Genomic DNA, 13,423 nt, shown 5'->3' with positions numbered 1-13,423 from the left:
ATTGGCTTCAGTAAAAATAATTTCTCTCAAGAAGGCCCTTGAGGGTGATACCCAATAACGGTGAGATAATAAACTGGCTATTCCTAAATAAACCTGAATAAAAGACTCAACTACTACTACTGGTGAGATGGAAAGGGACATCTCTAAAGACATTAAAAATATTCTGGAGGTGATGTGAAGTCTTTAGTTTTGGTAAGCAACTTTTAAGGAAATACAAAACTGCCAAATGCAGAATTCTTTACTACAAATATTTCATCTCTCACTGTTCAATGTTTAAATTTAAGAATTAAAAAGTCTTGCCCTGGCTGGTGTAGCTCAGTGGATTGAGTGTGGGCCTGTGAAGCAAAGGTCGCCATTCGATTCCCAGTCAGGGCACATGCCTGGGTTGTGGGCCAGGTCCCCAGTGGGGGACACATGGGAGGCAACCACACACTGATGTTTCTCTCCTACTCTTTCTCCTTCCCTTCCCCTCTCTCTAAAAATAAATAAATAAATATTTCAAAAAAAAGGAATTAAAAAGTCTTGTTTCACTAACTAATCACTGATTTTTTAAAAATATACTTGCCTTGATATGTTCTAACCAATGAGTCGACTCCAAACTGGACAACCAGTGAGATTCTTCTACATTAGGATAAACAATGTCTTTGACTTTTTTTAAAGATTCCCGCATAACATGAATGTTATGAATGTCTAAGAAGGAAAGTTCTGTGTTATGATATGCATCATCACTTTCATATCCTCCTCCTGTTGCCTAAGAAACAAGATATACAGACAATCAGTGCATTTTCTATTTCTTTATTTTTCTAACTTTATTTTTCAATTATAGTTATATTCAATATTACTATATATTAGTTTCAAGTGTACAGGACAGTTGTTAGACTATTCATATATTTACAAAGTGTCCCTTTCCATATTTCTGGTATCTACCTTGCACCACATATAGTTATTAAAATATTATTGACTATATTTCCTATGCTGTACAGCCCCATGACTATTTTGTAACTATGAATTTGTACTTCTTAATCCCTTCACCTTTTTCACACAGTCACTCCATGCCCTCTTCTCTCTGGGAACCATCAGTCTGTTTTCTGTATCTATGAGTCTGTTTTGATTTTGATTAGTTGTTTCTTTTGTTCTTTAGATTCCACATATAAGTGAAATCATATGGCATTTGTGTTTCTCTGACTGACTTATACCACTTAGCATAATACCCTCTAGGTCCATTCATGCTGTCACAAATGGTAAGGTTTCATTCTATTTTATGACTAATATTCTATTGTACATATGTACTACAACATTTTTATCAACTTATGTATTGATGAACACTTGAGTTGCTTCCATATCTTGCCGATTGTAAACAATACTGCATTGAACATTGGGTGCTTATGTTCTTTCAAATACCTTTTTGGGTTTCTTCAGATATATTCCCAGAAGTGGAATCACTGGGTCATGAGGCCAGTCCATTTTTAATTTTTTGATGACCCTCCATACTGTTTTCCACAGTGGCTGCACCAATGAGCATTCTCACCAATAGTCATGAGGGCTCCCTCCTCTCCCCATCCTGTCAACACTTGTTTATTAATTTGTTGATGATAGCCATTTTAACAGGTGTCATGTGATAGCTCACTGTGGTTTTAATTTGCATTTCTCTGACAATTAGTAATGTTGAGCATCTTTTCATATATCTACTGGCGTCTCTGAAGAAGTATCTATTCAGCCCTGGCTGGTATAGATCTCAGTGGATTGAGCGCAGGCCTGAGAACCAGAGGATCACGGTTCAATTCCCAGTCAGGGCACATGTCTGGGTTATGGACCAGTTCCCAGCAGGGGACACACAAGAGGCAACCATACACTGGTGTTTCTCTCCCTCTCTCCTTCCCTTTCCCTCTAAAGACAAACAAATAAAATCTTTTTAAAAAAGAAGTATCTATTTATGTCCTCTGCCCAGGAGGGGAGAGGTATTGAATTGTATGAGTTCTTTATAAATTTTGGATATTAACCCCTTATGAAATCTGTATCATTGGCAAGTATCTTCTACCATTCAGTAGGTTGCCTTTTTGTTTTGTTGATGGTTTCCTTTACTGTGTAAACCTTTTCGTTTGATGTAGTCTCATTTGTTTACTTTTTCTTATTTCCCACACCCAAGGAGATATTTCAGAAAATATAATGCTATGAGAAATGTCAGAGATTTTGTGCTTCCTACTGCATCAGTAACTTACCCAAATATTTGAAAAGTTATTAGTCCTGTAAACTTCAACCCCAAACCTTGCAAGTTAGATACAATGACTAATGGGACTTGACTTTGTATCCAACACTAAGCCTCAACAACATTAGTCACACCTTGAGCTAGAAAAAGAATGGCAATCCTGGGGGGGATGTGTGTTTGTGAGACAATATCATTTTCAAAATATTCTAGAATTTCTAGCTCTTCTTCCAGATATGGAAAGACAAGAACAGGTTCTGAATGGTCCTTGTTATCCATGAGTTTAATAACAGTACTTTTCAGGGGGAGGCACTGGCTTTGTAATAGCACTTACAAGGGACACAACAGGCCAGAGGAAAACAACAGGCTTTGGAGTCAGTCAGACTGAGATTGACGGCTCAGCTTCAGCCCTTCCTTGCTGTGTAATGTGGGAAAAGGCACCTAACCTCTCTAAGGCTCAGCGTCCTCTTCCGTAGAAGAGATAATACTATCTAGGTCTCACAGGATTAAAAAATGCCATATTCTATAACAGCTAACACCAGCCACTGTTTATTGAGCCCCTATGATGTCCCAGATACTGTGATTTTTTTTGCTTCACATACTTTTATTTGTTATATCAATGCTACAAAATAGGTATTACCACTCCCATTTTGCAAATCAGAAGAAATGCTATATAACTATCCCCAAAGTCATGCAAGTAATCAGTAGAATAGAAGTTGTCTGACTTCAACAACTGAATCGTTTTCTAGTGCACCACGACTGGCTGCTATGCAAACACCAAGGACAGAGCACTGCATAGTGGGACCTCAAAGCACAAAAGGTTTCAGGAGGCAAGACAGCTGCCACATACTACAGCACCTACAAGCATTAATTGCTTCACCACCTTCACAACTCAGTGAAGATGCCTGTTTTCCACATAGACAAGAAGAAATGCTATGATTTTGTTTAGGAACCTAGCTGCATTCTCCTTAATGTTTTTAAATGCCGTGGAACATGTGGCCTCTGGTTTTTTAAGAAAAATTTAAATATTTGAGAGATTTGTGAAGAAAGCAATGTTCTATAAGCTGAAATGAAAGGATGCTAATTAGCATCATAAAACACACGAATATGTGAACTCAGAAAAAATATCATCAAAGCAACACTATGCTACCTTCGGAGTGTCTGTAGGAAGAGGACAGGGAAATGTTCTTGGAACTGACGAGCAAAGGTGAAGGCACCAGAAAAACGTGCCATCACTACTTTACATCCCTTTCCTTTTTAATTATAACCATGGAAGGAATATAAACTTGTAGCTCAGGATAGAAGGGCCAATACATCCTACGTTTTTTTCTAGGGTTAGTAACATAGAAATTCTCCTGCAGTAGAAATAAGGCTACCAACTGAACTTCAAACCTAGAGGCCTATGTACAAGCCAGAAGCCTTGGTCTTCACAGACTCTAGGTATGAAGGTATATTTTATTTAGACACAAATATATATATATATATATATATATATATATATATATATATATATATATACACACACACACACACACTTTTTTTTTGGCTAAGCCCTTTACCCAAACTACATGTTTCAGTAAAGAAAAGTCTTTGTGGTGACCTTTCTCATCTCCTTTGCCATGCAAAGGAGTCGTCTCAACTTTGTTCTTTTTTTTCTTCTTCAATAATTCTTTTGCCTGTGTCTCATCTGCCCTGTTTCTTTTTCTATACCTCCCCAGGCAGCCTGGGGAAAGGGTTGGCTCAGGGTTTCACAGAGGGAAGACAGATAAATACTGTATTAAAAAGAAAAAGAAAAGTCTTTGACTTGTGCACTGTTCTGCCTCCAATGCCTAGAAACGTTTGCATTCAGTAAATAGTTGATGAATCAGATATGTATTTTTAAAGGTTAACACAAATAGCAGCAGTAGTAAGTAGACAATAATCATTTTGTTGTTTTTAAAAAGTTATTAGCTAATGAATAAATAGACAAATGGTCCATCTTCTCCTTTTCTTGGTTATCCTCGCCTTAGTGAATGACACCCAGCAGCTCTAACTGGAGGTCATGACAGAGGTACTCCTATCCACCTGGCAGTCACTTTTGTGAACTGCAGGCCTGATATAGGGCCTAGGATTAAATGAGAAGCCTAAGTTTTGCTAGGTCTGCATACCTATAATGCAGTGGCACATGTCATTCTCCCATAGACAGACAACTTGCTTCTCTTTACATGTAGTTTTTAAATAGTTACAGTGGCTTTCAAAAAGTTTTATAAACCCTGGCTGGTGTGGCTTAGAGGCCTGAGTGCTGGCCTGTGAACCAAAGGGACACAGGTGTGATCCCCAGTCAGGGCACATGCCTGGGTTGCAGGCCAGGTCCCCAGTTGGGAGTGGGTGAGAGGCAACCACGCACTGATGTTTCTCTGCCTCTCTTTCTCCCTCCCTTCCCCTCTCTCAAAAATAAATAAATAAACATTTTTAGAAAAAGTATTATAAAAGTATTGATGCTATGCAAAAAAATAAAAAATATACTTACTACTCATTGCCAACATTTCTGGCAAACATAGATGTTAATACAGTTCCGCTTTAGCCTGACTGGTGTAGCTCAGTGGATTGAGCACAGGCCTACAAACCAAAGGGCTGCCAGTTCAATTCCCAGTCAGGGCACATGCCTGGGTCGTGGGCCAGGTCCCCAGTAGGGGGTGTGCAAGAGGCAACCAAACATTGAGTTTCTCTCCCTTTCTTCTTCCCTTCCCTTTTCTCTAAAATAAATATTTAAAAAACATAGTTCCACTTTAATTTATCACAGTGCACTGCCCCCAAATTAAAGCGGCTTGATGATGGATCTTATCCACCCCTGGGTTTTATTTATTTGCTTGTTTAATATAAAATAATGTGATGTTTCTTATTATATCTGGGGTTATGAACATCTGAATATCCACAAGCAAAGAACAATTGGGTCCAAAGAGAACTGAAGTCAGAGGATAAAATCTATTAATCAGGCATAGATTGAATTCTCAAAAGTGCAAATTCTCCATCTCTGGTTAGTTTTGAAATATTCTTTTCAGTTTTCTTTTTGCAACACACACACACAAAAGAACAACCCAGACTCCTAGTATGATGACATAAAGGTCCAAGGGCCTGTTGCTCTGGATATAGTTGAGTAAGGGAGAGACAACACCAAGGGAGGAGGGACACCTGAGTGTGCTTTTAAAAGAATCATGCATGTTTCCATGTCTGTGGTTCTATTTTGTTCGTTACTGTATTTTGCTCAGTAGAGCCCTGTTATAGGCGAGATCATATGGCATTTGTCTTTCACTGACTGGCTTATTTCACTTAGCATAATTCACTTAGCTTAATTCCCCAGTTTCATCCATGCTGCTGCAAAAGGTAGGAATTCCTTTTTTCTTTCTGCTGTGTAAGTGACCAGAGAGGAGGAGGAAAGTGGATAATGGTGGAAAGAAGGGGAAGGGACTAGACAAAGAATATGTAGGAATGACCCATGGACACGGACAACAGGGTGGGGACTGACTATGGGAACAGGTGGTGGGATGGACAGGGGAGGGCAAAGGGGGAAAAACTGGGGCAACCATAACAGAATAACAATAAAAGTGATTAAAAAAAGAATGAAACATAGATCTTTAAAGCCTAGGGTTTTTTCCTTAATTTTCCCCTCCCTTCATTCTTAAGGGGACTAGAAACACAGTCATATTTCCTGAATGTTAAAAAGACATTCAAGAATTCCAATACTATAACAATGAGCTTTAGAGTTAATATGATGTGTCGGGAGCCAACCAATGGCCGTCCCTTGACACAGTCGGGACGGATGAGATGCATCTGCACAGCAGAGGCAACTGTGGCTGGACTTCCTGTCTATCTCTCCTTGCATGTTTGTTTTTGCGATTAATAGGTGGTGGGATTTTTAGACACCTGCATTTCAGGTCCAATGATCCGCATAATTCCAATGAAGTTGTACAAAATAATTTATTGGCCAGAGAACAAAGTCCCCCCTAATGAAGTAGCCCCTGAATATCCAAAAGTTGATGGAGTAATAGCCCCTCCTCTACCTCAGACAAGAATATGTATTAATTAGAATTAGACAGGCAAAGAAACAGGAGAAGCTGGTTAGCTATCACAAACCAAGCACATACAAAAAAATTACCAAGGAGTTAGAGTCCATATTACATAAGGAAACATTTTAGACAGAAAGACAGATAGCTAAGTTAAACATCACAAAGGCCTTAAAATGAATTTCCTAACCTCCTCTCAGTCTAGCGTACCCTTTTGCCCCATGTCAAATTCTAAGAACTTTAATAAACAACAAGACATTCAAACTCTGTACATAGAGCTATTTCTAATTGTCTGATTAATGGTTCTCCCGGTCAAAACAACTTTTGTTTAACATAACTGAAACTATGGAAATTTTGTACTTTTCCTGGTTACTTCTGTATTGCTTTTTTCTGCTTAACTGATCATGCCATGCACCTGTTCCTTTAACATTATGTAACAATCTCTATAAAAATAAAGCCTAAATCAAACTCTATGAGTTCAGTCAGACCCACAGAGGCTGGCTGCTCTCCGGCATCCAGTCGGGTGTCTGACTCATCATTCACCCCTGCACCGTCCATCCTTCGGGGACCCTGAACCCTGCCAAGGCTGGACCTGGCAATGATGTATGCATTTTATACATTTTAATATTTTTAAATGTTCTTTCTGAATACCTCATGTTAATATTATATCTATTTCAGGCCAAATGTATACATGGAAACATTGTAATTTCTATATGTATTCTGAATTCTAGGAAAAGAAATATATAAAGTTAAGGATGACCCAAGATGACATTCATATTTAGACTTAATTTCCTGCTTTCACTTCCTGATTACTTTGCATATAATTTCAACATTATTCTCATTCTAAAGACAAACCACTTATAGTAACAAATAGCTGACCCAAGAGCATGCAAGGGGCAAAGAAGTCCTCCAGGAATCAGTATGTGGGACACACAACTGTGTGATTGGAGACCTCTACACACACAATCTCATATGCATATATAGACAGATGGCATCGGTCCCCTTAAGGAAGCTGTTGTGTCTGTCTGAACTGCTCAAGCACTTGTTTTGCTTTCAGGTCCTTGTCTTGTGCTCTGAATCATTGAATATGCCAGATAAATGACCTCGGGAAAAGCCAAGTACCCAAGATGATGAAATTGAAGCCTACAGCTCACAAGAAACAAAAAATCTGAAAGATGGAATGGGGATGAGCAACAAGGGGCACTTGTGAGCACTGGTGATAGCTGGCAATAATGGGAGAAGGAAAACAACAAAACAGAAAGGAAAAATTGAACATAAAAAGCATAGCACAATCTGGGGGCATTTAGGGTAGGGGTAAACAGTCTTAGACCTTGTTGCAGCCTCTGAAGAGCTTATGAAGGCAACACTATGTAGTCACTGAGGTTCACAGTGACAATTCCAGTCAACTTCAGGGGCAACTGGCAGTTTCCGCCTAAGAAGGCCACAAAGACAACTGAGACATACTTCTTTGAAAAGAACATTGTGTGTGTAGTTATAAACTTCACATACATAGATCTACTCATTTCTTGAACTGTTCAGAGAAATGAGAATATACATTGATGAGTACAGTGAAGAGACTGTTTGATAAAGCTAGAAATTTAAAATTTTATCAATTACACCTTCCCACAACTCCTCACAGATGCGTTAGTAGTACAGATATTGAGAATGACCATCAACAGCCTAAAGAGCTCCAAAGAGATTGTAACTTTTGCCTAAAATTCAACCTAAACCCAAGTTCATTACAGTTGTAGACTTGCCCAATTTACCTAGAGATTATTTGCATTTTATTTTAATATATTCAACTTTTAAGATACATTTTGTGATTAAAAGTACTTTCTACCTCAGTGAACTAGTTTTCCTTTTTAAGCTAAGTTTAACTATTAATTTAAGCCCACATGTTGACATAGTATGGCAAAAACATTCATGTGAACACCATACACTGTATATAAGTTTCTATCGTGTCATTAAATATACTCACCTTGTTCGCCACTGCATTTACATTGGGTCTTGCATCATAAATTGTGAGTTTAGAAATTTGTCTATTAGTCTCCCTGATGACATCAAGATATTTTTCATCATCTTTATTTCGTTTACCACTCATACCGACAAGAGGCTGACTGCAACGCACAATGACTGTCTTGTTTTCTGGATGAATCCATGACAGTACCTATAGTTAGTACAGAAATTTTAAGCTGTCAAAGCAAATCTCAAAACAATTAAAACCATAAAAATAAATCACTAACAATCACAATGAAGTGAATCTGTTTTTGCTGAAATGGAATATTTATTCACCTATGACTTCACTGTGTGTGACCAGAAACACATATTTAACAATGTCACTATTGAGAAACAACTAGAATAACCACTTGCTTTACTAGTCCTTTCATAATTAGCAGCACATCTAACAGAAATTAAATGCTTAACTAAAAATGTTAAATCACTTAAAGGAAATACAAAGTGTCTGCTATTATTTCAGTTCTGTAGCTTGCACTGGATTTATCATCACAAAAAAAACAACTTTAGCAAAAAGTGAGAGGTAAAGGAAATCACCTCTGATATATCATGTTTCTATAACACCAACTCACATCTGCAGGTTGTTTTTCCAACAGTCTCAATTCTAGAATCCAACATGAGGGGAGATAACCCAAGGAAAGCAAAGAAGCTGTCAGGACAGTAAAAAGAACCTTCAGAGTCTCGCAAGGAAGCATGGATACCTGGGGCTCCTAGGGGAGGTCTTTGAGCCTTTAGTCACATTTTCTTCTCTAATACACACACCTAGCATGTCTGATAACTGGTTTTCCAGCTCACAGCACATGAGAAAAAACAACTCTAGAAGGTAGCTAATAATATAATACACCAAAAGCTACACCACTTTAATTGGGTGTGGTATAAACCTCAATAAAGCTGTTAAAAAGGGGGGGGGGGGCTGAGAGGTGAGCATACTGGGTAACAGCTTGAGTTCTGGGGTGGTGCACCTCTGCTGTGGCTCTAACCTGCACACCGAGCTCACAGCCTCTGTTGCTTCCCTTTCATCTTTCATCAAATGGGGAGTAATGCTATCCTGTGGTGCTGCTGGGACAACAAAGGAAGAACTAATACAGGTAAAGGACTCAGTGAACTGCAGGGGGCTGGCTGGCTTGAGTTAGAGCCTAGAGGCAGGCCAGCAGCTAGTCAAGTTAGGAAAAACTATGAAAACCAGACACAAGAACTAAAGAAGCATAACAGTTTGAGTTCACTTAATACAAGGCCAAATAATACAACTGTCTTTTTAAGTCACCCCCTCCACAACAACAAATGACAACCATTGATATTCATAAAAATTGACATGCATAATAATGACAAGGTGTTGGTGAGAATGATTATCTAATGATATGAATATTCATTCATTGAGTCTTTGTGCTATAATGGAGACTAGTTAAAAACACTGTGCGGCTTAGCAGACTAAGTGCTGGCCTGCAAACCAAAGGGTTGATACTTCGATTACCAGGCAGAGAACATACCTGGGTTATGGGCCAGGTTGCCAGTTGGGGTCATGCAACAGGCAATCGATTGGTGTATCTCTTGCAGATCAATGTTTCTCTCCCCCTCTTGCTCCCTCACTTCCCCTCTGTCTAAAAATAAATAAAACATGTGCTGGCTAGAGTGGCTCAGTGGACTGAGTACTGGCCTGCGAACGAAAGAGTCGCTGGTTTGATTTCCAGTCAGGGCACCTGCCTGGGTTGCAGGCCATGTCCCCAGTAGGTGGTGTATGAGAGGCAACCACACATTGATGCTTCTTTTCTTTTCTTTCTTTTTTCTCTCTCTCTCTCTCTTTCTTTTTTCCTTTCCTTTCCTTTTCCTTTCTTTCTCCTTCCCTTCCCCACTCTCTAAAAATAAATAAATAAATAAAATCTTAATAAATAAAAACAAAATCTTTAATAAAAAACCACTGTGGTCTCTGAAGTCCTGGGAAAAGCACTGGCCACTACCTCAACCACCAAATTCCAATCTACAACAAACCTGCCCCACCTACCTCCTATAGCCATTGGTTCAAGGGAGATAAAAAACATGAGATCACTTTAATATATTTATTTTTAAATGAATAGAAATTTTCAGGTTTATTGGAATATAACTGACATATAACATTGTGTAAATTTAAGGTATATAATGTACTGATTTGATATGAGATCATATTTACAGAAGCAAATCACTACAGATATGAGACTTATTATTTGACAAAGACCCTCATCAAATTTTAAATTTAAATGAGGTCATACAAAAGAAACTGCCCTGTGCCACGAGTGCCCTCCTTTCTTTCACTGCTCTTCTCTCTGCTTGGGAGATACAACCCTAGAATCACTATGACATGTTAAGAAATGCTACTCTTATGAATTTTTAAGATTATACTTTATTGATTATGCTATTAACTACACTTGTCCTATTTTTCATCCCCTTTATCCCCCTCTGCCCTGCAACTCCCCTCCCACCAGCTTCCCCCCCTTCCTTAGTTCACATCCATGAGTCATACATGTAAGTTCTTTTGGTTCTCCATTTCCTATACCATTAACCTCCCGCAATCTATTTTGTATGTGGCAATTATGCTCCCTATTCCCTGTACCTTTTCCCAATTCTACTCCCCTCACCGCTGATAAGCTTCCATGTGATCTCCATTTCTGTGAATCTGTTAATGTTCTAGTTGTTTGCTTAGTTTGTTTTTGTTTTTTAGGTTCAGTTGTTGATACTTGTGACTTTGTTGTCATTTTACTGTTTGTCATCTTGATTTTTTCATAGACAAATTCCATTAACATTTCATATAATAAGGGCTTGGTGATGATGAACTCCTTTAACTTGACCTTATCTGAGAAACACTTTATCTGCCCTTCCATTTTAAATGAAAGCTTTGCTGGATAGAGTAATCTTGGATGTAGGTCTTTGGATTTTATGACTTAGAATACTTCTTTCCAGCCCCTTGCCTGCAAGGTCTCTTTTGAGAAATCAGTTGACAGCCTGATGGGCACTCCTTTGTAGGTGACTGTCCCCTTATGTCTTGCTGCTTCTAGAATTCTCTCCTTCATTTTCATCTTGGCTACTGTAATTATGATGTGCCTTGGTGTGTTCCTCCTTGGGTCCAACTTCTTTGGGACTCTCTGAGCTTCCTGGACTTCCTGGAAGTCTATTTCCTTCGCTAGATTGGGGAAGTTTTCTTTCATTATTTTTTCAAATAAGTTTTCAATTTCTTGTTCTTCCTCTTCTCCTTCTGGCACCCCTATGATTCGGATGGTGGAATGTGTGGAGGAGTTCAGGAGGTTCCTAAGCCTCTCCTCATATTTTTGAATTGTTTCTTCATTCTGCTCTGGTTGAATGTTCATTTCTTCCTTCTGTTCCAATTCACTGATTTGAGACCGAGCTTCCTTCCGTACGCAGTTTGGTTCCCTGTACATTTTTCTTTATTTCACTTTTCATAGCCTTCACTTCTTCCTCTATTTTGTGACCATACTCAACCATTTCTGTGAACATCCTGATTACCAGTGTTTTTAACTGTGTGTCTTATCTCCTCATCACTTAGTTCTTTTCCTGGAGCTTTGATCTTTTCTTTCATTTGGGCTTGTCTCAGCACACCTGCTACATTGTAAGGGGCAGAGCTTTAGGTATTTGCCAGGGTGGGGTAACCCACTTTGCTGCTTTGTGATGCTCTCTGGAGGGTCAGAGAGGGAACAATGCCACTTGCTTGGCTCTAGCTCCTCTTTAAGTCACTTCCCCCGCTAGCCTCAAGCTAATTGGGCACTTCCAGTGCTGATTCTTATGTGGATGGGTTTGTATATGTTTTAGGACCCCATGGATTTCTCCAATGAACTGTCCTGTGAGGCTGGGAGTTTCTCCCACCACCACAATCCCCACAGATTTTCACAGCCAGAGGTTTTGAGGCTTTATTTCCCCACATTGGAACCCTGGGTTGTGCCATCAATGTCACATCCCCATTGTTCCTCCTGGCTTATCAGCACACTAAAGTGGGACTGCCTGATCCTCTAGTTGCCACTTTGCCATGCGTCATTTCTGCCCCTCCTACCAGTCTGGATGAATGGTTCTTCTTTAATTCCTTAGGTGTCAGACTTCCATACAGTACAATTTTCTGGCAGTTCTGGTGGTTTTTTGTTTTTAAATTTGTTATCCTTCTTTTGGTTGTGCGAGGAAGCCAAGTGTACTTACCTATGCTTCCATCTTGCCCAGAAGTTACCCTTATGTTTTTTTGCCTCTCATTTCTTTTCCTTTTGGGGTGTCAACTAACATTAAACAGGATGCTTCCTGTATAGCTGACCAGGTACAAATAATGTTAATTTCACAATATCACTTGCTATGAGTACTTTTTTTAAAAATATTTTATTTATTTATCTTTAGAAGGGAAGGGAAGGGAAGGGAAGGGAAGGGAAGGGAAGGGAAGGGAAGGGAAGGGAAGGGAAGGGAAGGGAAGGGAAGGGAAGGGGAGGAGAGAAGGAGAGAAATATCAGTGTATGGTTGCCTCTTGTGGGTACCCTGCCGGGAACTGGCCTGCAACCCAGGCATGTGCCCTGACTGGGAATTGAACCATGATTGTCTGGTTCGCAGGCCCGTGCTCAATCCACTGAGCTACACCAGCCAGGCCTAGTGCTTTTAAAGTATACAGTATCTACCATATTAGGCTATGGATTATGCTATTATAGATGTCCCATTTTTTTCTCCACTTTATTCCCCTCTGCCCTGTATCCACTCCCATCAGCATCACGCCCCCTTAGTTCAGGTCCATGGGTCATACATTCAAGTTCTTTGGCTTTTCCATTTCCTATACTATTCTTAACCTGCCACTGTCTATTTTGTAGTTACAAATTATGCTTCTTATTATCTGTTAACTTTTGCCCTATTCTTCCCCCTTCCCCTCCCCACTGATACCCCTTCATGTGAACTCCATTTCTGTGATTCTGTTCCTGTTCTAGTTGTTTGCTTAGTTTGTTTTTGTTTTTTTTTAGGTTCAGTTGTTGATAGTTGGGGGTTGGTTGTCATTTTAATGTTCATAGTTTTGATCTTCTTTTTCTTAGACTGAGATACACATTACAGAATAATTTCATATTTTTCTATTAAAAATATGCATACATTGAAGGGCATCTAGAAGGACGTACTAACTGTGGTTTTTGTAACGTGTCAGACCCTTTTTTGTTTACCAGTA

General features: G+C 39.2%; 1 protein-coding gene across 1 annotated transcript in view; it reads right to left on the bottom strand.

Annotated features, from left to right (window-relative positions):
• Positions 1–13,423, bottom strand: part of MTM1 (myotubularin 1) — a 132,974-nt gene that overhangs the window by 23,705 nt on the left and 95,846 nt on the right. The window contains exons 7-8 of the mRNA XM_037059767.1: positions 8,225–8,413; positions 566–751 (exon numbers count right to left, since the gene is read on the bottom strand). Coding sequence (XP_036915662.1) covers positions 566–751; positions 8,225–8,413 — 375 coding nt within the window. The remainder of the gene's footprint in view (positions 1–565; positions 752–8,224; positions 8,414–13,423) is intronic.

The sequence above is a fragment of the Sturnira hondurensis genome, unplaced genomic scaffold (assembly GCF_014824575.4).
Source record: "Sturnira hondurensis isolate 20B ecotype Veracruz unplaced genomic scaffold, ASM1482457v3 Scaffold0011291, whole genome shotgun sequence".
In the NCBI taxonomy this organism is placed as follows: domain Eukaryota; kingdom Metazoa; phylum Chordata; class Mammalia; order Chiroptera; family Phyllostomidae; genus Sturnira; species Sturnira hondurensis.
Note: the sequence above shows the minus strand (reverse complement) of the source record. Positions and strands in the feature narration are given on the sequence as shown.